Source organism: Heloderma suspectum, chromosome 6 (assembly GCF_057233095.1).
Source record: "Heloderma suspectum isolate Gila_16-S chromosome 6, 16-S_ref, whole genome shotgun sequence".
Taxonomy (NCBI): Eukaryota; Metazoa; Chordata; class Lepidosauria; order Squamata; family Helodermatidae; genus Heloderma; species Heloderma suspectum.
In genome coordinates, this window is record NC_139463.1 from 73,699,784 (window position 1) to 73,724,762 (window position 24,979).

The 24,979-nt window shown below is 49.3% G+C and overlaps 1 protein-coding gene across 1 annotated transcript; it reads left to right on the forward strand.

Moving 5' to 3' along the window:
* Positions 1-36: 36 nt before the first annotated feature.
* LOC146341174 (ras-related protein Rab-18-B-like) lies at positions 37-15,992 on the forward strand. The gene is made up of 8 exons (XM_084804885.1): positions 37-295; positions 1,766-1,923; positions 2,068-2,123; positions 4,965-5,026; positions 6,934-7,006; positions 8,573-8,688; positions 12,725-12,791; positions 14,910-15,992. Exons 2-8 carry the CDS (start codon positions 1,847-1,849, stop codon positions 15,077-15,079), a joined length of 621 nt encoding a protein of 206 aa, XP_084661011.1. The 5' UTR covers positions 37-295; positions 1,766-1,846; the 3' UTR covers positions 15,080-15,992.
* The last annotated feature ends 8,987 nt before the right edge of the window (positions 15,993-24,979 follow it).

Sequence of the window (24,979 nt, forward strand, 5' to 3'; positions counted from 1 at the left end):
CGCGGCCGGCAACTCCCCAGCAGGCCGGGAGGAGCCGGGGCCCGCCGGGAGAGCTCGGCCTCCGCAGGGAGCCCCGCCGCGGCCTTAGGCCAGCCGCGCCGCGCCGCATTATTTGCTCGGGGGTTCGCTCGTCCCGGCCGACGCCGTGGTCGCCTGGGAGGAGCGCGTTCCTCTGCGCCGCGGGGAAGGAGAGAGCAGGCGCTCCCGCGCTCGCTCCCTTCTGCTCCGGAGCCATTCGTGTTTATAGTTACGGCTTTAAAGCTGAGTCGCCTTCGCCGGGCAACCCTCGTCCCAGGTGCGTGCGGCGGAAAGGCTCCGAGCGTTGCCTCGATACTTCACCTGCCCCGGGGAGGGGGCATGTAGCGCCGGCGAGGGGAGGCTGAAAGGGGCCTGGCTCCAAACCAAACCTGGCTAGGACCTTGCCCGGCTTCGGATCCTACCCGCTCCCTCGGCTCAAACCGTTTTTACAAACACGTGTGTTGTTTTTTTTTAGCCCTCCCCTCCCGACTTCTGCCACACACGGGAGCGGTAGTTGTCAGAGCGCCGTCTGAAAGCGGAGGCGCGCTCGCTCCTCTAATGTGAGCGGGCAAACACAAGCCACAGGCTTTTGTTCACCCGCGCTGGAAAACAAAGGATCTCGGTGGCGCTTACTTCCTGTGGTAAACGTGGGTAAGCTTTTTCTCAGCCTGCTGCCCTCCAAATGCGTTGGACTACAACTCCCGTCATCCCCAGACAGCATGGGAGAAGTACTCCAACACCATTGGAGGCCACCAGGTTGGGGAAGGGCTATGCCTAAAGATTCAATCCTATGGCATGCTTACTTGGGAGTAAATCCTATTGACCTCAGTGGGATTTCTGTGGAAACATATGCTATCCTTTTTATACAGAAAGAAAAGAAGGTCGTATGCATCCTTTTGCTCCAGTTTCTGGAGTCCAGCCTCTCCCAACCTGGCACTTTCCAGATGTGTTGGATGAGAGGTCCCATCATCCCCAACCTGCAATGGCTGTGCTGGCAGGGAATGATGGAAGCTGTAGTCCAACACATCTTGGAGGGCATCCGAGTGGGTGACTTCTGGCCCCCCAGACATTTTGGCCTACAACTCTCACGAGCCCCAGCCAGCCTAGCCAAATGGTGAAGGATGATGGGACTCATAGGCCAAAGCATCTGGAGGGCCACAAGTTGCCCACCCCTGAAGTTTGGGAAGTCTGCACTTTACTTACCAGCACCTCTTTTTTTTACTACTGCTGACTTCACACATGTTCCAGACCAATCTTTGGTCACGAAAATAGGCTTGGGGGCTGAGTCCAGAGCATAAAATACAAATATCTGCCTTCAGTTATAAGAAGGTGAGTAGTGCCAGATTGTTGTTTGCTGTCTGTCTCCCCACACACATTTTGCAAGCAGAAGTGAGCTGAGGCTCAACCCCAAAGCCAGTTCAGATTTTACAGGACTTGACCTGTATCACTCTGAGCATGTGCGGAGCGCCTTTCCCTCACTACTGATGAACCAGAACCCATTTTTCAGTGTAGGAGGCAAGACTCCCAATAGCTCTTCATTTTTTAAGACACTAATCACTATCTGCAAAGCATATGCCAGGGAAGAGAGGAAACCATTTCTCTCCCCACCCTGTCCCCATCATTCCTACAAATAATCTCCCCACACTGCAGTTCTGTACCTCTCCAGAATTTAATTTGCTCCTTGCTGCTGGAGAAGGTGGTAGTGGTGACCCATATTCTTACTCCTCCTCTCCTTCCTTCCTTCCAGTGTTTCCGGCTGAGACGCTAGGCGTGGCATCCTGGTTTCTCTTCTGCCAAATTCCTCAGTGCACTGAAAATAGGGCTCGCCATGGCACAAGAGGATGCAGTGTCCCTGCCCACCTTGAAGCTACTGTTGGTTGGAGACAGCGCAGTGGGGAAATCCAGGTGCATGGGAAAGGTGGGGAGGGGTCACAGAGTGAGAGGAGGGCTGGGAATGTCTCTTCAGAGAGTGTGTGTGTGAGAGAGAGAGAGAGAGAGAGATCCCAGGTGTGTTTCCATACAGCTCACCTCTTTTCTCTCCTCCTGCAGCCTCTTGCTGAGATTCACTGAAGACCAGTTTGAGCCATACCTCAACCCGACCATTGGTGAGCGCTGCTGGCTGGCCTGCCTCTGTCCTTCAAACTCCCCTTGCATCACCCACCTTGGCATCTTGGCTCTCCGTGATTCACATTGATTTTCCCCAGGCATAGCTTACCTCGGGAGATCATGAGGGCTGATTTAACCCCAGAAGCTGTGCTCCTCTGCCCCGGAAATTGTGAAATAATGCAAGTGTCTCTGATCATTTGCAGCATGCCTGGCCTTTTCCACTAACTGGGATGATGTGGAAGTGCTCTCACTGCCAAGGGACATGATTTCCAGGCAGGCTGCTCATTCTAGAACAGGGGTGGGCAACTTGTGGCCCTCCAGATATTTTGGCCTACAGCTCCCATCAGCCCTAAGCCAGTGGTGAAAGCTGATGGGATTGTAGGCCAAAACATCTGGAGGGCCACAAGTTGCCCACCCCTGTTTAAAAGCTTATCACTTGGAAGTGCCTAATTAAAGCACCAGCAACGCCTGCCCCTTGTTTTACTTTTTACACTTCTATCCCGTTCCTTTACAAACGTAAGGCAGTTCATGTAGTTTTCCATCCAGGATCCAGTCCGATCCACTCCACTTCACTGGTGTTACAGGCCATTTAGACTGCATGCCGATGAACATTCAAACAGGAGTGTGTGTCTGTGTTTTCTGCTCTGGGTTAGGCTCTGGTGTCTCACCCCAAGCAACTGCTTGAGTTCCTTGTTTAGACAGGCTGGCTCAAATGAAGCTTTGCCTGCAAGCATTAACCGGCCTCTCCATATGGTTAATGCATCCACTGCAGCTGTTGAAATGTGGGTTGCTGATCAGACTTTAGCTAGAGATGAGGCCCTGGTCTGTTGTGCAAATTGTTTGTTTGTTGACCACTCTTCCATAGTATATTGTCCTAATCACACTTCCAATAGCAGACTTAGGGTGCAATGCTATGCACATTTAGGCAGAAAAAGTCCTACAATTCTCAGCATTCCCCAGCCAGCATGGTAACTAGCATGGCTGGCTGGGAATTGTAGGACTTTTTTCTGTCTAAACATGCATAGCATTGCATCCTTAAGTTGCCTTGTGTTGCCCAACTATTTATGTGAAATAGCTATAAACATCACCTTCTGCTGTATGATCCTGCTCATTTAATGAGGTCATTGGCCAATGCCCTATTCTGGGCATCCTTCAGCGGTCTGGTAGGTCATTCGTTAGTTACCAGGGGAAGGGCCTTCTGAGTGGTAGCATCACATTGCCCTGTGGGGAAGAAGGAGCGAGGGAGACAGGAGCAGGCAAAGGGAACATCAGGGCCTGCTCCAATTGGACTGCCCCTCCCTTGGGAGATGCGAGGGGGGAGCAGTGTCATCCCACCAGCCCTGCTGACATTCTACATAATTATTTTCCCTCTTCCCTCCCCATCACCTTTTCCTTGTGCGTCATGTCTTTCTTACATTGTAAGCCTGAGGACAGGGAATTCTTTGTTCATTGATTGTAAGCTGCTCTGGGAGCCTTTTTTGGCTGAGGAGCGGGATAAAAATACTATAAATAAATAAATGGCCTTCATAGAGACATTTGGGAGGGTGAGAAATTAAGGGCGCAGTCCTATGGGGATGGCTGTAAGCCTCCGAACCTGTAGGCTTACGGCCATCCAATGCAGACCAGGAGGAGCGGCGGCGATCTTCACCTCCACACTCTTCCAGCTCTGCATTTTTGCTAGACAGGTTTTTTTGCCCGTCTAGCTGGGGCCCTGCAGAACGAAAGGGAAGGAGGCTAGGGAAGCCGCAGGATTCTTCCTAAGCTGGCCTCCCCAGTCCCCTCCTCTCGTCACCCAGAAAACCACCCCCCTTCCCTCCTCTCTGAGGGTGCAAGGCAACCGGTGCAGTTCTCTCTGGACCAGCTGCGAGGGGGAGAGGGAAAGGGAGAGAACTCAGACTCCTGGGCCCAAGGTTGGAGCAGTGTCTCCAACCTCGGACCCAGGAATCCAAACTACCCTATACCCTCCCCCGCCCATGCTGTCCAGGGGCCATAGGATTGCTCTCTCTGTAGGTTGCTTTTGATGTTTGGATAAAGTTTTAAGGTCTTCCGTAGCTAATGTTTTGAGGTATTGTAAAACATGATGTAGATTAATTATGGATGTTTTAACAGTGTCTTGTTGAGAAATAATGAAATTGAAGAAGTTTAATTCATTTTTATTTAATGTTAGTGTTAAATAATGTCAGTTATGGAGAAATTAACTCTCCAGGTTAAATTGTATTTATAAAAGTGTAATAATGTTAAGGTTACATGAAGGTTTTTTTTCATTTATTTTTAAAGAGATATTGGAGAGGGTATCTAAAGGATGGTCTCCTCCGGAATGAACCTGCTTGCTTGCAAAGGGCATCTTCAGAGGCCCTTCTCTGGGTAGACCTGCTATCAGAGGAGAGGCAGGTGTGCAACCTACAAGCCTATCCATTCTAACCTGGGAGTATGTCCCATTGAACTCGATGGAACTTCCTTCCATGTAGGCATGTATAGGATTGTGCTAGTACCATGTTCCTTTTATTTTTCAGTCTGAATGGGATGTGTGTGTCTGCCTTGTACGCTGTACTGTGAAAAGGCAGGTATAAATATTTTAGGTAAATTCTCCATCAGGCAGTTTAGGCTGGCAGACGCCTCTCCCCACCCGCTCCTGCCATGGCTTTTGTGTTCCTTTATTCAGCTTATTGATCAGCCGAAATACAAGTAGAGCAGCATTTCCCAGCACAGAGATGAGGGATGGAAGGGCGTCTTCACCTGTTGAATTGTTATGCCTGTCTTGCAGCCCTCGCAGGCCCTGGAAGCCCTGCTGGAACATGGGTAGGCCTGCTCTGACTGCGGTGTGTTTCTCTGCCTGCCAGGTGTTGATTTTAAAGTGAAGAAGATGGTGATTGGGGACCTTCCCCTGCAGCTAGCGATATGGGTAAGCAGTGTCTATTCTACCTGTCACAAACACGGGTCTGATCCTGGAGAATAATCTCTTTCCAGGCAGCAAAAAAAGCAACAGCAGCAGACCAGTGTAGGAAAAGACAGCAGTGAGGCTGGTGGCTCCCATTTTGGTGGGGCTCTGAATCCATTCTGGGTTTCAGTGAGAACCAGCCAGAACTCTAAAGAAGCTATACAAGGTGCTCTGGCTGGTTCTGACTGAAACCCAGAATAGGTTTGCAGCCCCACCCAAATAGCAGCCATCAGCCTCTACTGAAGGACAGTGTCCTTTATTCCTGGTGTGCTGAAAGATTTTTCTCAAGTCGTCTTTGCCACTAGGGCTGACTACAGACATATCTTCAAGCGAGAGAAGCGGTATTTTTTCCTGCTTCTCCCTGCCTCTGATTTTCACAGCTTCTGCTTGAGAAAGGACGCACATGCGGGCCCCAGCTTCCACGCTGACCCTCCCAACATGCTTCTTTTGTGCTGTCCACTTTGTTTTGCTCGCCAGTGGCCGCCGTTTTGTTTTCTACAAACCCCAGGCACATTTGGGGTCTCTTTGTGCTCAAAAATGGGATGCTTCTTTAAAAAAAAACAGGGTTCGAAATGTTTAAAGAGAACCGTTTTGAGAAGGGGGAGGTAGCTGTGGGGTGACACAGAAGCTGGCCAATCGGTGCTATGCAAATTTGGGTTCTGGAAACCAGAATGGCAACTCGATCCAGAGTGGGACATTGGGACATGTGTGGCCAAAGTGCAGCACCAAAGTGCAGCAACATCTGGATATCTACTTTCTGCCCACCCCTGTCCTACATAGTTGTTGTTGTTGTTGTTCAGTCGTTCAGTCGTGTCCGACTCTTCGTGACCCCATGGACCATAGCACGCCAGGCCTTCCTGTCCTGCGCTCTCTCCCGGAGCGTGCTCAAGTTCATATTCATTGCATCCGTGATGCTATCTAGCCATCTCATCCTCTGCCGTCCCCTTCTCCTTTTGCCTTCAGTCTTTCCCAGCATCAGGGTCTTTTCCAGGGAGTTTTCTCTTCGCATTAGGTGGCCAAAATATTGGAGCTTCAGCTTCATTATCTGTCCTTCCAATGAGCACTCAGGAATATACAAATATTATACTCAGACCAGAAGCACATAAAGGCATCTATTTGTTGTAAAATACCTTATGTTAATCTACAGGTGGGGCCTGCTGAGGGGAGGAATATATTTTAAGTAGGTTACAAACCATGTATAATTGTTGTACAATAGCTCACAAGCCAAACTTACCTTGATTCCCTCTTCTTCCCATATGCCACCTGCTACCACATAATTTTGTTTATGTTGTTGCGCCTGGAAAACTTTTCAATAAAACTGTAGTTTTTGTATTATAGAATTCCTCTAGGGCACACATTTGCTGATCATCTGGGTTGTGACATTATTTTACGTCTAGGGCAGAAGTGCAGAGCCTCAGGCCTGGGGTCCCAATCCAGCCCACTGGGGTTGCCGCTCCCCTTTCCCCCAGCCACCATTTGGTGGCTTCTTGGCTTGTGTGCAGTTTCTCTCCGCCCTCCCCACCCATTATGAAAGGTAGAAATGCCTCTCCTAAGGCTCAGTTACTGGCGATGACAGCTTTAAGCTACGATATGCTGGCATTTTGGTCCCACCCCTTTTTGCTTTTGGCCCCACCCACCCCTGGAATGCAGCCTCACAGAGCTTCTCCACAATGAAATGCAGCCCTCTGGCTGAAGGAGATTTAGCAGCAGCCCTGCTCTGCCCACCCCCGGCCCTTGAAAACATACACTGTGCCGGGACGCGGAAGGCAATCAGGTCCTCATAAACATTAATTTATTTTTAAAAAACATGCTTGTGCCAGGGAGTTTTAAATGACCTTTTTGTTCAAAATCGCTTTGTTTCCTTTTCACAGGACACAGCAGGGCAGGAGCGATTTCGAACGCTGACTCCTAGCTATTACCGAGGTGCTCAAGGTGTAATTTTAGGTAGGTGGCAGACAGAACAGGACTGTAATTAGCACAACTCTGAAGTCAAACGCATTAAGGCGGAGGCAAATGGAAGTGTACGGTGTTCTCTTCTAAGGGTAGCTGGCACAGGCAGACTTCGAACAACAATTAATGGTGTTGCGCTCCCACGCCGCTCAGTTGATGGTTGGCGGGTGTTGTTCCCTTGGCAGAGAGTCAGGGACTTCTTGAAAATAATGCTTCAAATGTAAAAGCGGAAGGCCCCTTAGCTTGGCTGCTCTAAGACGTTTCCATCTGATGTTGGGTTAGGGCTAATGTAAATAGCCTTTCAAGATTCAAGGCCTTTTTCCAAATCAAACTGAGCCCCCAACTGCATTTTGACATTCCGGCAATATTCCCTTCTGCGAGTTCCATTCTAAGAAAAGAAAAGTGTTTTTTATAAGTTCCAAAAAGCAATTCACTCATGCAAGGGTAAAGTTCTATGGCTGGACGCTAATTACAAGCAATAGGTGTGCCCATGACATTCATAAAACCACATTCTACACAGCAGTTACAATTGCGCCGGATGCGCCTGTGGGTGGGAGCATGTTGCCCCAGGTACAAAACGTTGGCCTTTGAGTGCTCAGAAAACTGCATCGTGCTCACAGCGGAAGTGCAACTTAGAAGACAGACAGACTCTGCATGAGAAGTAAGCAACAGGCCCCGGGGAAAGGTCCTGAGACACCCCAGGTAGTGTCCTGCTTCTGGAAGAATTTGAAAACGGATCTGCCTGATTTAAAGAGCAATGATTCACAAAGGTCCCGTATTCTCCAGTTCCACCTGGGGTCGAAAAACTGGTTCCAGTTAGGCAGAGTGCAGCATCTGGTGACCACAGAGTGAGGTTTTGACACCTGGGAGCATTGTTATTCTTCAGGTCTGTGCTGCAGCAATCTACAATCTTGTTATACTTTTCTTAAAAAGCAATGCACAAACAAGTTTCTAGTCCTATTGGTCAGGGGTGGCCCAAGAATTTTTGCTGCCTGAGGCAGAGCAGCAAATGGTGCATCTACCCCCTGCCCCCCAAGGTTCATAGTATCCAAAACCAGCCAAGGTATTTTGGTATGAAAGGCAGAACGTCCCATAAGCACCTCTCCCCATCCTTGGCAGTAGGGTAGTAAAGTAAATAACTAACACTTTGCTGCCCTTTTATGACATCCAAAATCTGCTGCCTGAGACAACTGCCTCACTCTGCCTACTGGTAGGGCCGGCCCTGCTGTTGCTTGTAGAAGCTTGAGAAGGTTCCAGCTTGTGAAAAAAACTGATGGAGAAAGGGAATGCGGGAAGGTTGGGAGTCTATCAAGTGAGGATCTGGGGGACCCAGGTGGGGGAAGGCTGCACTAGATCTTTCCCAGCCAGACCTCACCCCCTCTCATAGAGGTCACACACGGCCAGTGATGGGATCCCCCAGCCCAGCTACATCAGGTCTTCTGGCCTGAAGTGTGGGGAACCTCTTCTACCTCCCAGTCCTCCTGCAATACTCTTCTATGTGAACACAAATTCATCTTGGGGAAGAAGGGTTTGTCTGTTGGTTTTGTCCCTCCCGTCCAGTTTACGACGTCACCAGGAGAGAGACTTTCCTGGCCCTGGAGAGCTGGCTGCAGGAGCTGGAGATGTATACAAAGAAAAATGTGGTGAAGATGCTGGTGGGCAACAAAATCGATGAGGTGAGTCAGGGGGCTGGAGCCCAACGCAAGCCAATGGGCCAAGCGGGATTTGTGTCCTTCATTTCTTAGGCAGTGGTGGTGGTCATGTGTAAGACTGCGTAAGGCTGCCACATGGCATCTCAGCAGGGGCCTCATTCACCCGACCTTCTGTTCTTTTTCCCCCACTGCAAAGTCCCACTGCCGCAGAACACCCTGATGAGCCCCGAGAGTTACACTTGGTCTTGTAACATTCACATTTAGTTCAGATCTCGTGGTGGTGTGAATGCTAAGCAGATAATGAGTGTAAAACAGGTGCAGAACATCAGGCCCGGGGGCCATATCTGGCCCTCTTAAGTCCCAGTCTGGCCCTCCGGGGTTCCCCAGATGGCCACAGCCCCTTCTTTTGCCCCCACCCATTTTCCCTGGGTGGCTGATGGTTTGACAGTTTCCCAGCTTTTGTGCAGTTTCTTCCCCATTCTAAAAGTTTGAAATGCCTCCCCCAAGGCTTACTGACTGGCAGGAAGAGCTTCAAGCTACAAGAGGCCAGCATTTCTTTTCATTTTGGCCCTGCCTTGTTGTCATCCCCCCCCCCCCCGAATGCAGCCCCCAAGAGCTTCTCTGGGATGGAATTTGGCTGTAGGACTGAAAGAGGTTCAACATCCCTGGTATAAGGAATAAGAGTGAGTTTTCCCCCTGGCTCTTGCTTAAAAAGTGTCTTGCTGTTTTATTTGTCACATATAAAGGCAGGGCTTGGAGCAAACTAACAAGGGGTGGAATGCAAGATCCTCCTGGGCATTTTCCCTGCTCTCCCTTTGCCTGTCTTGGCATGTCCTGCTGGGGGAGGCTGAGCTCTGGTCCTGGGACTTTTCTTCTCGCAGCTCTCCCGGAGGAGATGGAGGGGGAGAGCTTAGAGACGGAGATGCAGAGATCGCTGTGGTAGAGAAATGAGTGCAGAGAGATCTGTGGGAGTACAAGGAGGAAAAACATGGGAGTCTTTCACTGCAAAAAGACTTGTGGCGGGTGGGTGGGAGAGCTGATAGCAGTTGTGCAGGGAGTTAAGAGAGAGAGAATGCTGTGGAGTGGAGAGAGAAAGGGAAGGAGGGTGAAATGCTTTAATGGTGGGTGTTCTGCATTTTAAATGTTTATGTTGTCAGTTGCGTCGAGATGTCTTTTTAGATATAGTCAAGCACTCTATAAATAGTTTAAATAAAAATAAAATAAATAAACAGAGAGGAGTTGAGAGAGAGAGAGAGAGAAAGAAAAGAAAAGAAAAGAAAAAAGAAAAGAAAAGAGAGTGGTATGGGGTGCAGGGAGAATATATTTTATTTCATTTAGTATTACATTTATCTCCTGCTTTTTTTCCACTTGCAAGGAGCCCAAGGCGGCCCACATGGTCCTCCTTCCCTCCATTTTAGCCTCACAACAACAACCCTGAAGTAGGTTAGGCTGAGAGACAGTGACTGGCCCAGAGTCACCCAGTAAGCTTCATGGCCGAGTGGGGACTAGAACCCGCATCTCCCGAGTCCCAGCCCAACACTCTAACTGCTACACCACACTGGCTGTCGTGCTAATGGCATGCCTGTATGGGGTTAATAAAGAATGGATGACATGCAGTCGATTACACTGAAGTGAGCTCAGACTGGAAGAGCACTGCTTTCCAGTGGTTAATGCGATGTGGCCCAGAAGTGGCCCTCCGAGTCTTTTGGGCTGTGCACCCCTGATCAAGATGTCGCCCACATTTGATGTCTGCTGATGGTTAATGCAGACCGCATGGAGCCTCTAGGGCAGCCGAAGTGCAGGCCACATAAATTGCAAAAGCAGAAAGGGCTCCAAAGCCTGACTGTAATTACCTCCGCTCCCTCACTCTGTATCATTGGGGAGTCTCGTCCCAGCCTGTAGGGGCCTGCTGGTTCTTTGCTCCTGTTGATGCCTGCCTCCCACGCTTTGCCTGAGGCCCCCTGCCGCCTCCCTAGCTCAGCTTCCTGGGTCAGATCTCTCCATCTTCCTCCCACCCTTGTTTAATCTGCCTCGGAAGCCAGCAAGGCTTTTGTTTTCTGCTGTTGCTGCTTTTGTGAATTGCTGTGGCTCCAGGGCTCCCCATCTCAAGAAGAAAAGAAGCAGCCCACAGAGCAAATAGAAGGCCGAATGCATCGCCACTCGTCTGGCACCCTGCTGCCTTTCTGCTGCCTTTTCCTTGTTCCGCATCTGTCTTTAGAAAACCTCCTCCTTACTGCAAAGTCAGAGCCAAGATTGGTTCTTGATGCACAGGTGGAAAAAGCAGAGAGTTGCCTCTCGGAGTTGTTACCAGGGCAGAGGAAAGCAAAACACACCACCTAAATCCCCTGGTGGCATTCATCCAACCTGCAGTATGGGTGCATAAGAGACATAATTCGTATTGGGCACCGCCTTTTGGGCACACACACACTTTTGCCCCGGGATCAAACTCAGGGGGGAAACTGTTCTTCCAGTTCTCAGCAGACACTGGATTTGCACGGCACTGATCGACACAAGGGCCGGCCAGTCAGGAAGCCACTTCTCCCCTTATACCTGGCACTGATTGGCTTGCCTTTTTATCAGTCTGGAAGCCCCTCTCCCAATTCTCAAAGCAATTCTTAAAGTGCAAAAAAGCAGAGTGGGGGAGGAGCCGCACACATTTACTCCAGCTAACATTTTGTCTCGAGGCAATTGGTTAGACCTGCAGTTCAGAACAAGCTTTATTCCAAACATTCATGTGTGCCGGTTTCCAGGACTTTTCAGTGCAGAGAATCAGAGATGCCCCGAATAGGTTCCAGCTGGCAGGACGCAGCGAGGGAACACAAGAAGCCTTTTGTCCATCCTTTGTGAGCCCCGTGGAAGCTTGATACAATGAAGACCCAGAGGTGTCTCTGGCTAACAGACCCTGGTGCAGACAAACAAGGCATTCCGGGCTGTTGCTGGCGCTCTTGTCTCTGTGTGTTTGTGGCGGCAGCAGCATGAGAGGTAACAGCCCTGCTGTTGTTTCACGCAGGGACACAAGAGAGGTGCGTCAGGAGCCCTTGGCCTTGCTGCGGGTTTGTCAACCCTCAGTCCCTTTGCATCTCCAGCAGAACAGAGCGAGAAGTGAGGTGCATCCAGGAATCCGAGTGATCCTCAGCAGGATCAAGCCGATGTGACATCTTTACGTGTCTCTAATCCGTGTCTGCTCCAGGTTTGGGGCACCCCTTGGCCAAGATGCCCACCCCCTTGTGGTCATCTCAGCTGCCCGTCCACTTGCCCAGCCCCTCTGGGCCAAAGCCACGCTCCTGGCCAGAGAAGCAGCCACTGTGCCTCCTCCTCCATCTCGCTGCTCACCAGCTGGAAGACACCAGATCAAGAGGCAGTAAGAGCGACGAGGAGGAGGATCGGCCACAGGGCTCCAGCGAAAGGGAAGTGTGTGGGGTGTGCCCCCCACCCCCCAACCTTAATACCCTGCAATCTGTACTGCAGTCATCTTTATGGCAGCCCTGCAAAGTAGCTTGCTATTTTCCCATTTTACACACAGGGAGCAGAGGTTGAAAGAGGGTGGCTTGGCCAAGGCCACAGGGTGAGTCATGGCAGAGAAAGGTTTAACCTCATGTGCCCCTATAGATATGAGTCCCAGCCTGGTCCATAGTGCCTCTTTACAGAGTTAACGGTCCGAGGCCAACTCTTATCCTGGGGAGATTCAGCAAATGCGATAAATCCTAAACGTTCTTTAAAAAAAACCAAAACTTTTTTTTATTTCTGCCTTTTGAGAAAACACTTAAATCAAGTAACAACAAAGCATCCCTGCTATACTTACACAGGGCTTTGGTTTTGCAGGATGTTGGCCAATTCAGAAGGAATCAAGCAGCTTTCCCAAAGCTGGTGGCCTCCAGATGCTTTAGACTAGAACCCCAATCATCCTTGACCATTGGCCATTCTGCTTGGGGCTGATGGGAGCTGTAGTCCAAGGTGTCTGGAGGGCACCAGCTTGGGGACAGTGGGATAAAGTATCCTGATATATATATGGTCAACCACTCATGCCCAGTACCTAATAGTGTTCTCTCCCTGTCTATAGCCCGATCGCGAGGTAGACAGAAGGGAAGGCTTGCAGTTTGCTCGGAAACACTCCATGCTCTTCGTAGGTATGTGAGGAATACCCAGAAAGGGGCCAGCTGGTATGCCAGAGTGAAATAGTGGGAAAGAACAGTTTGCAGAGGAATCAGTCACCTTTTCTTTCCTTTTTACTGGCCCTGCCGATGTGCCTTGAACAGCAACTTAGGATGAAGAAACTGAGCAGGTGAAGGCTTTTTCATCTCCAACCTAGGAAAAGCGTCACCTGTCAGCTTCTGCGTGGCAGTCAGTTTTTGCATGTCGGCATGCAGCTTGCCAGTTTCTGCGTGTCAGCCAGTTTCTGTGAGTTCGCATGCAGCATGTCAGACAGTTCAAGATCAAAGCAGCAGAGAGATTTTTTTTTTAAGTGGCAACCCTAAGAAAAGAGCAAGGACATTGGCAGGAGTTTTCCAACTGATTTCCCAATATTCGTAGTTCCCACAAAGGAGCTTCCGCCCAGACTCCCAGTGCCTCCCATAAAACCCTTAGAGCAGGGCGGCCCTCCAGACATAGTTAGACTGCAACTCCCATCATCCCTCACCATTGGCACTGCTGGTTAGGGCTGACAGGAGTTCAGTCCAACAACATCTGGAGGGCCACACAGCGCCCACCCCCACCATGTCAGAGCGGCAGATCATTAGAAAATTCCTTAGAAAAAGAATCTGTAAACTCCCGGTTCATCTTTCCAAGAGCTTCGTTTCCACTATTGGTGTGTATACCAGCCTTCCCCAACCTGGTCCCCTCCAGATGTGTTAGATTACAACTCCCATCTTCCCCAGCCAGCATGGCCCATGCTGGTTGGGGTGATGGGAGTTGCAGTCCAAGACTTCAAGGCACCACACTGAGGAAGGCTGGTGTAGGCAATGATATATTTCAGGGTGAACTCACAAAAGAAGAAAAGATCAAATGAATGCAACACCTGCTCTAATTTACAGTAAAATGTTCAGGTTATTTACATAAGTATTTATTATCAGAGAACTGACACTTATGCCTCAAGAAGAGATAACCACCATTCCACATTTTTTGCAGACTATAACTTCCCATTCCTTCACTACTTCATCCTTCCCATATGGCAGAGCTGTGAGCCTCAGGTCCACAGGCTAAATCCGGCCTGCCTGGGGTCCCTGTCCAGCCCTCCCCAGATGGCCATGCCCCCTTCCCTGGTCTCACCCCATTTCCTCTGACCATCAATCATTTGATGGTTTCCCAGCTTTTGTGCACCCCCCCCCCCCAATTCTAAAAAGCCGAAATGCCTTTCCTAAGGCTCAGTTACTGGGCAGGAAGAGCTTCAAGCTACAATATGTGGGTTTTTTGGCCGCAGTCCAGTTTGCCTTTGTTCCTGCCCACCGCTGCAATGTGGCCCCTGGGAGCGTCTCTAAAATTGAATTTGGCCTCAGGCTGAAAAGCTGCAATAGCGCTGGCTTAGAGGGAGGAGATAGAGATCTGCTGTGGGCTCTTCAGGCCTGCAAGCTGAGGCCTAGTTCTCGAGGAGGTGGTAAACCTGTGTCTGGCTGCAGGTGAGGACTCACTTGATAGAATGCTCAATATAGACACACAAAATCCCTCTTTAGCCTTCTCCCTGACATGCTAGCTTTCTGTGCACAGAGTGTTTTCTTGTTGTTTGTTTTTTGGATGGAGGAGCATTCTATGATGTGAGCCTCCAGCTGAAGTCCAAAGTGGTACAACCCAGACCAGGGGTAGAACAAGACCTGAGTGACCTGAGAAAACAGAAGTCTGGTGGTCCAGCCACAACCACAGCTTTTCCTTCCCAATCAAGGCAGTCCCAGTCCTCTGCTCACTGCTTCCCACAGCCTGCAGGTCTGGAGTCTATCCCCAGTGTCTCTTCCCGCTGCTCGATTTCTGCCTGCTGCATCCACTTCCGACTTAGTTTTTTACACAAACATGGAGTAGCCAGGTGACTCTTTGCCCCAGCTGTTGCCAACTCCCTTAAGGCAGCCTTCATCAACCTGGTGCCCTCCAGATGTTTTGAACTATAACTCCCATCACCCAACCATTGGCCTGCTGGCTGGGGCTGATGGGAGTTGTAGTCCAAACCCTTTGGAATGCACTGGTTTGGGGAAGGCTGGCTTTTAGAGCACCACATCTTATGCCACAGGAAGACAGCTCCTCGCTGTTTTGTTTCTGCCCAGAGGCCAGTGCGAAAATGAAGGACGGCGTGCAAAATGCCTTCGAGGAAGTCGTCCTGAGGATCCTGCAGACACCAGAGGTTTGGAATGTCAGAAGGGAGGGAGTGAAGTTGGCGGAGAGCCGAGCCCTTCGAGAACCTGACGCCTGCAACGCATATTGTTCCGTTGCTTAGAACCCACCATCTTCAAATAAAAATGGCTCCACTCCAAGATCCTGAGGAGACTGGCTCCTCCTTCATGCGCCATTGTGTGGCATGTGCCCTGGTTCAGAGAGTCTCTCAAACTACATTATCAGTATGTTGGCAACCACTGATCACCTGTCTGCTGTGTATACAGTCAGATTTTTCTTACAACCAGATACCATCTAGAGCCAGTTCAGTACTTCACTCTGATATGGGTAACACAGAATACTAGTTCTTAAACACTCTCTCAGACAAGATTTGTCTTTTACTACAAAGTATTAGCATAACAGTACTAAATACAAGAGCTTATGCTTGCAAAAATTCAAACACACAAAACATTTAACATCATTCTTAAACAAGGCTTCGAAGCAGAGTCAAGTACATTTACCAGTTCTCAGTGATAATGTCAAGCTTACCAGGTTGATTCTTCAGGCAACACATTGGGGAAAGCTGATCCCAAAGGATAGCTTCTTCCACTGCGTCTCCTTTATATACTTTTTGGATGCTATAAAGTATGTCCAAACTATTTTACCATAGTTTATATTTCTTATCCAAGAATTCCAACGATAACCTTTCTACTCTATAATCTTCATATGTCTAAATAAGAGTATTGAATTTTGAAGTTTCTTATCGAGATTAATGTGCATACCAACATACTTATCTAAACATTTTAGCTTTCTTTGACGTGTTACAGGTATGTTTTTGACACGAACATATTTACATGTCTTGTGAGATCACTTTTCTTACGTATTTACAAGGCCTCTTGGTGACTTATATGATGGCCCATCTGACCTAATCACCTTAGGTGACTCTACTAAGGGAAAGTTGTAAACCTAAATTTAATATTGACACCTCCTTATCTGGATTCCTTTCTCAACAGTAAAAAGAGCTAATGATCTATTTCTAATTGCCTCGTACAATTGTCTCTCATCCGGAAAACCTCAGAGCTGAGACATTTTAATTATGCTTGGGTCAGAAGCCCATACTGGGTGATATTAGGCATTGGAATCCCATTTTTAATTCCAGAATCCTCTTGGAGGCATTTGATTACAGAATTTCCTAATGGAGCAGCAGGGGTAAGATTATGCAAATATGAAAGATTTGCTTGATTTGCCACAATTGCAATTCCTGTGTTCTGTCAAGGAAGTGGCCGCCATGTTGGCACACTGTTGTGTGATCCCTGCCCCCCCACAAGTGGAGAGCAGTGCCAGGGGCAGCACTACTGGGTTTAGGGTGCAATCCGATGCGTGTTTAGAGAGAGAAAAAGTCCTACAACTCCCAACATTCCCCAGCCAGCCATGTAGGGATGGTGGAGAATTCCACCACGGATCTCGGCGGAAGATCCGAGGGGGGCTTCCATCCCGTGGTGGAACGAGGCCCCCCGCCCCCCCACCCTTCGAAAGGCGCGCGAAACGGAGCACTCACCTGCTGCCATTCACTTCACCATTTTAGCTGTGATAGGCTACGTAAATACGTAGCCCATCACAGCTAACGCAGGGTCGCCTTTTGGGTCCCTGCGGAGCCAGTGATAGGCTACGTAAATATTTACATAGCCTATCATGGCAAAAAGAAAAGGGAACGCAATTTGCATTCCCTTTTTTTTTTTGCCGTGATAGGCTACGTAAATATTTACGTAGCCTATCACGGCTAAAAAAGGGAACACAAATGGCGGCCGCTGTAGCCGCCGCCATTTGCGTTCCCTTTTTTTTTTTTTGCCATGATAGGCTACGTAAATATTTACATAGCCTATCATGGCAAAAAAGGGACACAAATGGCGGTGGCTATGGTGGCCGCCATTTGCGTTCCCTTTTTTTTTTTTTGCCGTGATAGGCTACGTAAATATTTACGTAGCCTATCACGGCTAAAAAAGGGAATGCAAATGGCAGCCGCTGTAGCCGCCGCCATTTGCGTTCCTTTTTTTTTTGCCGTGATAGGCTACGTAAATATTTACGTAGCCTATCATGGCAAAAAAGGGACGCAAATGGCGGCAGCTATGGTAGCTGCCATTTGTGTCCCTGCGCAGCCCAGCAGCGGCCGGATGTCACTGCGGGCTGCCCCAGCTGGTGGCTCCGCGGAGTCGCTGCGGAGCCAGCCGGCGAGGATTTCAGGGAGAGGGACGGAGTGCCTCCCCCCCACCGCTGATGTACGAAACAAAACAGGTAAGTCATTTTATACATCCCTACAGCCATGTAAGGTGATACCCATTGGGGCAAAAAATCCCACCTGACTGAGCTAACGGCGGTGACAGACCAAGAAAGAGATCTGGGGGTTGTGGTGGACAGCTCAATGAAAACGTCGACCCAGTGTGCGGCCACTATAAAAAAGGAAAACGCCATGTTAGGCATAATTAGAAAAGGAATTGAGAATAAAACTACCCATATCATACTGCCCCTGTACAAATCTATGGTGCAGCCACACTTGGAATACTGTGTGAAGTTCTGGTCACCACACCTAAAAAAAAGCTATTGTACAGCTGGAAAAAAAGTGTAGAAAAGGGCAACTAAAATGATCAAGGGGCTGGAGCATCTCCCCTATGAGAGAAGGTTACAACAGCTGGAATTGTTTAGCGTGGAAAAAGGAGGGTAAGGGGAGACATGATAGCAGTCTACAAAACTATTCATGGTGTTGAGAATGTGGATAGGGAGACATTTTTCTCCCTCTCTCAAAATACTAGAACCTGGGGTCATCCTATGAAGCTGATTGGTGGGAGATTCAGGACAGATAAAAAAGGACTTCTTCACACAGTGCAATTAGCTACCACAGAACGTAGTGATGGCTACCAATTTGGATGGCTCTAAAAGGGGGTTGGACAAATTCCTGGAGGTTATCAATGGCTACTTGTGCTGATGCTCTATGCTACCTCCAGTCAGTGAGCCTATGTGCACCAGTTGCTGGGGAACATGGGTGGGAGGGTGCAGTTGCACTCATGTCCTGCTTGCGGGTTTCCCAAGGGCACCACAGAATGCTGGACAAGATGGACCCTTGGTCTGATCCAGCAGGGCTATTCTTATGAATGCTGGGAGTTGTAGGACTTTTTTCTGTCTAAATATGCATTGGATTGTGCCTTTATCTCCCTTTGGAGGAGAGAGCACTGGTGTTTTACTGGGTCCTTGTGATATCTGTTTGCAAATATGCAGGCAGAGGAGTTTGGGAAAGGGCTCCTGAAGGAAGCAGGACAACTGCTGACATCAGATGCACCACGAAAGATCCTGCCCCCAAAGGAGCATTCACCTTCAGCCAAGTCACTGCCTCTTGTCTTCAAAGCGGCCAATGACTGGTTCACACAACATATGCCTCTGCTGCTCCCTCTTCCCAGCACGATGGGTGTCACCTTCTCCAAGCCATGATACAAATCGCATTGAAAACCACGGAGATTCCCCACCTTCCAGGTGACCATCTCCTACCCTCTGGCTCCCAGTGATGAAACATCAACCGGGCATTCTGGACTTGTAACTAAGGATGGCAGAGAAATTCGCCACCGACTCCAATGAGGCCGGATTCTTTAGAATCCAGCCCCCCGGAGTCAGTGGCGGAATGGACTGCTCCCCACCACCCCGCGAAGCCCGGTCGGGATGGACCCTACCTGGCGCCGGCTGGTCCGGGTCCATCCTCGTTCCGCAGCTGGCCGCTACCGGGCTGCAGACGCAAATGGCATCCGGCATAGCAGACGCCATTTGCATCCCTGCCCTTTGCCGTCATTGGCTACGTAACTATTTATGTAGCCAATTACAAAAAGAGCAGGGACACAAATGGCATCCGCTACGCCATTTGCATCCCTGCTCTTTGCCGTGATAGGCTACATAAATATCCCCTATGCCGGACGCCATTTGCGGCCGCAGCCCGGCAGCAGACGGAAGTCCGGCTGCAGGCGGCCCCAGCCAGCGGCTCCGTGGACTCACCGCGGAGTGGAACCAGCCAGGAAGGATTCCGGGGGGAAGGACGGATCACCTCCCGCCGCAGCGGACCCCAGAGCGGAACGGTAAGTGGGGTTCGTACACCCCTACTTGTAACCAGCAACATAGGAACAGAGGAAGCTACCTTAATACAGAGTCAGATCCTTGGTCCATCTAGCTCAGTATTACCTATACCAGACGGTAGGCAACATGGGGCTCTCCAGGTGTTTTGGACTGTAACTCCCATCAGCCCCAGGCAGCATGACCAATGGACAGGGAGTTGTGGGTGTTGTAGTCCATAACATCCAGAGGGCATCATATTGCCTAACCCTGATCTATACCAACCTTCCCCAAGTTGGGGCCCTCCAGATGTGTTGGACTACAGCTCCCATCATCCCCTGCCAATGCTTGGGAAAGGCTGATCTACACTTGCTGGCAGCAGTTTTCCAAGGTTTCAGATAAGAGCCAGGAGATAACTAGCGATTGAACCTGGGACCTTCTCTGTGCAATGCATGTGCTCTTCTCACAGAGCCTTGCTTCTTCCCAATCTGCCTAACAAAGGAAAGTTAGTAACAATGGTATCCATGCATCATGTTTACAAAGCGAGGGCAAAGAGACACCATGAGGACTAATCCCCTGGAATGTTCACCTGTCTCAAATCCCCTGGAATGTTCACCTATTCACCCACTAACAGCCACCCAGCACTCTGTAAAAAAAAAGCTTTTTCTTCCAAAGACTTTTTGGGGTGGGGTGGATGGTTAGTTCTGATGGTTATTTTTTTCCCTCTCTACTGCTGTTGGTTTATTTTATGATTATGATTATTTATTGCATTGATTTTTACAGATATTTTAATTTCTCTCTTCCCCCCGCCCCCTGCAGGTTTTAGCCCCTGTGGATATCCTATTTTGAACAGAAAACTGGCATATGTGTGTTATAACATAAATAAAACATTTATTTATTTCTATGATTTATATCCAATGCCATCTGGCATTTCCAGGGTGGCTAACAAAAGCATAAGAATACAATAGTAATACAACACAGTAAATTTGTGAAGGAAAAGGATCCCGCTGGGACCAGCCCCATCCTCCCTGCGAGGGAGGACCACCCAGGACCCAATCCTGGGACCCCCTTCCCAAAAACAGGACTGGCCAACCTGGCCTTTCAGTCCCCCCAAATACCCAGTAGCCACCCTCTTAAGCCAAGAGGGACTGAAATTAGCACTGAGGTTATGCAGAGAGATCACACCAACTAAAGGCTGGATAAAGGTTTATTAAGATCAACATAAAGGGGTAGAGGGAAAAGGAAAAACGGAAGTAACAAGTTACACAAGAGGGTACAAAGCCAAATCACTTCACTATAAACAGAGAGCTTCATGAACGCACACCCAAGCAAAATAATAAATCTACCTGGCCTATCCTTACATACCTAAGTATGGATCTCCCTGGATAGCAACCAGCCGTCTGCAGATCTAGGACCACCAGGATAAAGGGAGACCCCATGCCTCAGCCCACTTTTAAAGCCCAGCCCTGGCATCCCAGGGCAGATTTTGCTTCAGCTAGTCACTGGCTCAGTCCCTGGGTGGGCCGCCTGTTGGGAGGTTGCCCCTGCTGCCTTCTGAAATCCTCCGGTAGCCAGAATCAACACACAGACAATAGGGCTCTTTTCTAAGTCTTTATTTCCATTCAACCTAATGACACTTACAGATGCTAATTGCTTGATTCCAGGAGTGAGACTTAAGAGAGCTGCCTACTCGGGGGTTCTAACCTTAGGAATCAGTTGATCTCTGTTTGGAGGGGAAGGCGGGAAACCTCTGTACTTATGGACTAGGAGGAGAGAGTCCACCTTTTTCCCATGGGGCATCGGGGCGCCGCCGTTACCGTCGCACCAAGCGGGCTGAGCACCTCCTCTCAGCACCCGCCATCTCCCTCTTGACACTGCGCCAGCGCCTAGCATCCAGAAACTGCTATTGCACCTCCCTCTCCCTGCCAGGGTCACTATCACTCTCAGGAATGTGTAACAGGAGGGGCTCTCCCACTGACTGCACCTCTGAACAGCACGTGGGTTCCTCTCCCGCGGTTTCTATCTCTTCCTCAGAATCAGAACTGCTTTGGGGCTCTCTGGGCTCCAATCCAACCCTGACACGGCCCTGGCCTCTGAGAGGCTGGAACTCCCCACCAACTCCAGCTGTTGGCCCTTTCTCATTAGCAGGGACCCTCTGGCCTTGGGCAAAGGGCCCAGGAGCCTCTAGATTACAATCAATTCCAGGTGGCTACATCCGATGTGACAGCCTGACCCAATTTTATGGCAGAAAGCAGGCCGTTATCCTTGACAAAAAAATAATAAAACAATGGCACATTATAAAACTCCAGTCAAAGAGAGATTCACAATAGCTTAAAAGGTCTATTTTCCAAGGCTACTTCTGCCTTGGAACTGTGCACATTTTTATGGGCTGGAAACTTTAAAAAGACAACATGAGATTCATCTCAGCATTCTTTCACATTACAAGGCTTGCCAAAGAGCAAAGAACCCCCAAGAGAGAACACAATTCTCTGCTTCTTGCCAACTGTTGAAAGTTCCAGACCCTTCTCAACCTGAGTTGGACAGGACGTGCATTTCCCTGGCTTCTTCTAAAAGAGGGTGGGTGGGTGATGTTTTATCCCAGAAATGTTACCCCAGTCGAGAGGTGAGCAATCTGATAGCAAGCTAAATGAGGAGCATTTTGGTGTATAAAAGGCAGCAGATGGGCTCCGTAAACAAATTATCCAGTAACGAAATCTGAGAAACCAGAACTTTTGTTTCATGCGTGTCTTAAACATTTTGCATCGCCTGTTCCTTTGTTTGCAGGATGCTTCCCATCCTGATCTCATTGCATTGTAGATCTTGATATCTGGTACTTTTAAGACCTCTTAGCCCCAAATTTGGCAGAGTGTAAGAAAGTTGTATCTCCAGCTTTGGATATCTACTTTCTGCCTGCCCGTGAAAGAGGAAATCTATTTGTAAACGTGGGCATTCAGGTTCAGGTGCTGAAGGCACAAAAGGGGAAGGGCCTAGAAAGTATAAGGGAGGGTCTTTACACTTGCAGGAAAATGACGGGAGCCAAAATGATCCCTAGCCTCCTTCCAAAACCCTGCTGTATCCCTGGCAGAGGGTTGCATGTGAGTACTAGTCCTTGAACTGCTGGGACATAGAGTTGGGTTTGGAGAAAGCACCCTCTCTGGCATGCTTTCTCTGAGGGCTTCTCCACATGGGACTTTTATCCTGCTACTGAGGTTGGTCACTGACGGAACTTTGCAGGTCCTTTACATGACATCGTCAACCTCCAGCACCTCTCTGTGCTTTCTGACCATTTCCGTGGCTTTATTTGAAATGGAAATACAGTAATGATGTATTAAAAAATGCGAATTGAATTTGTCTGTGTAAAGAGGGAGTTGCGCAAAAACAGCAGCACCATCTAGTGGCTGTATAATGAACCATATGGAACTTGCAGATAAAGGCAACCCCCCAAAAAAAGAGGAAATGTGTGTAAAGGAGCCAATCTTAATCCCACAAAGAATCCGGAAGCAGATGCTCTGGTAAAATTGGGGGATAAAAAGCCCGTGTGGAGAAGCTCTGGGTCTAGTTGCTTCCTCTTCTGCTGAGCTTTTCTCAGGGCTGGAGGGGAGTGGGGGACTCAGCCTCCCTCCATCCCAGATATAGAGGGAGCAGCTGTAGCTCAGTGGAAGAGCCCCCACTTTGCATGCAGAAGGTCCCGGGTTCAATCCCCGGCATCACCAGGTTGGGCTAGGAAAGAATCCTGCTTGAAACCCTGGAGAGCTGTTGCTGCCTTTCAGTGTTGACAGTGCTGGGCTAGATGGACCAGGGCAGCTTCCTATGTTCCTAAGCCATGGAGGAGGAGAGGAAACTGGGCACAGAAGAAGCATGTCTTCTGGGCCCTGCTGAACTCCAGGAAGAGGTGGGCCAGTCAGATCCACTATAAAACTCCTCCGCCTCTGGCTGTTAGTTGTTGGTCCAACAGCTCAACGAGGAAGTGCCTGACCTAGCTCGGCTAACACCCGGCTCTGGATTTTGCTAGACAGCTCTCCTGCTGCACCAGGCTTCCTGTCAAAGGCCTAGCTCCTGCCACCGCTGGACAGCTCCCCAGAGGGTTCCAGTTCAGTCCTTACTCGGATCTCTGGAGTTCTCCCACCCACTCAGCATCAACAGAAGCAGACATTGTCCCAGGATATAGGTCCACATGCACTACAAACAGAAGAAGAGCCCTGTTGGATCAGAACAAAGTCCAGCATTCTGTTCACAGTGGCCAACCAGATACCTTTGAGAAGTTCGGACATGGGGACAATAGCACCCTGCTGTACGTGTTCCCCAGCAGCTGGTACCCAGCGCTAGACTGCCTCGGATACTGGGGGTAATAAATAGCCACCATGGGCTGGATCGAGATTTAAGCTCGTGTTCCTTTTGGAGGAAGGGGGTGGTATAAGTGTTCTAAATAAATAAATACACTTCCCTGCCCCTTCCTTCCCAGAGCAGCCCCTTCAGCTCCCTGAAAATGCTACAGAGAGAATGGGACCCTGCTGAATGGGGACAGCAAGCGACCTGAATGAGGTGAGGTGTGCGTGGGGGGGGGTCCCCCAAAATCAGGCAGAGAAAACTTCCACAAGCAGAGCCTTGCCTTTTGCAGATGCTGGATCCAACCCCATGACCAATGTTGTTGTTGTTCAGTCGTTCAGTTGTGTCCGACTCTTCGTGACCCCATGGACCATAGCACGCCAGGCCTTCCTGTCCTGCACTCTCTCCCGGAGCGTGCTCAAGTTCATATTCATTGCATCCGTGATGCTATCTAGCCATCTCATCCTCTGCCGTCCCCTTCTCCTTTTGCCTTCAGTCTTTCCCAGCATCAGGGTCTTTTCCAGGGAGTTTTCTCTTCGCATTAGGTGGCCAAAATATTGGAGCATCAGCTTCATTATCTGTCCTTCCAATGAGCACTCAGGGTTGATTTCCTTTAGGATGGACTGATTTGACCTCCTTGCAGTCCAGGGGACTCGTAAGAGTCTTCTCCAGCACCACAGTTCGAAAGCATCAATTCTTCGGCGCTCAGCCTTCCTTATAGTCCAGCTCTCACAGCCATACGTTACTACTGGGAAAACCATAGCTTTGATTAGACGGACCTTTGTCGGCAAGGTGATGTCTCTGCTTCTTACTATGCTGTCTAGGTTTGCCGTAGCTTTCCTCCCAAGGAGCAAGCGTCTTTTAATTTCATGGCTACAGTCATCGTCTGCGGTGATCTTGGAGCCCAAGAAAGTAAAATCTGTCACTGCTTCCATTTCTTCCCCTTCTATATGCCAGGAAGTGATGGGGCCAGATGCCATGATCTTCGTTTTTTTAATGTTGAGTTTCAAACCAGCTTTTAAACTCTCCTCTTTCACCCTCAACAAGAGGCTCTTGAGATCCTCTTCGCTTTCTGCCATTAGGGTGGTATCGTCTGCATATCGGAGGTTATTGATAATTCTCCCAGCAATCTTAATTCCGACCTGTGATTCATCCAACCCGGCATTTCTCATGATGTACTCTGCATATAAGTTAAATAAGCAGGGTGACAATATGCAGCCTTGTCGTACCCCTTTCCCAATTTTGAACCAATCGGTTGTTCCATGTCTGGTTCTGACTGTTGCTTCTTGACCCTCGTACAGGTTTCTCAGGAGACAGGTAAGGTGGTCTGGTACTCCCATCACTTTAAGAATTTGCCAGAGTTTGTTGTGATCCACACAATCAAAGGCTTTAGCGTAGTCAATGAAGCAGAAATAGACGTTTTTCTGGAATTCTCTTGCTTTCTCCATGATGCAGCGAATGTTGGCGATTTGATCTCTAGTTCCTCTGCCTCTTCTAAACCCAGCTTGTACTTCTGGTAGTTCTCGGTTCGCATACTGCTGAAGCCTAGCTTGTAGGATTTTGAGCATCACCTTGCTGGCATGTGAAATGAGCGCAATTGTGCGGTAGTTTG

What these genes read in the sequence shown, in the direction of transcription:
- LOC146341174 (XM_084804885.1), top strand. Translation starts at nt 1,847, where the DNA reads ATGGCACAAGAGGATGCAGTGTCCCTGCCCACCTTGAAGCTACTGTTG. An exon ending in ATACCTCAACCCGACCATTG is followed by an intron (nt 2,124 to 4,964) that starts GTGAGCGCTGCT and finishes TCTGCCTGCCAG; the next exon opens with GTGTTGATTTTAAAGTGAAG. An exon ending in TGCTCAAGGTGTAATTTTAG is followed by an intron (nt 7,007 to 8,572) that starts GTAGGTGGCAGA and finishes CCTCCCGTCCAG; the next exon opens with TTTACGACGTCACCAGGAGA.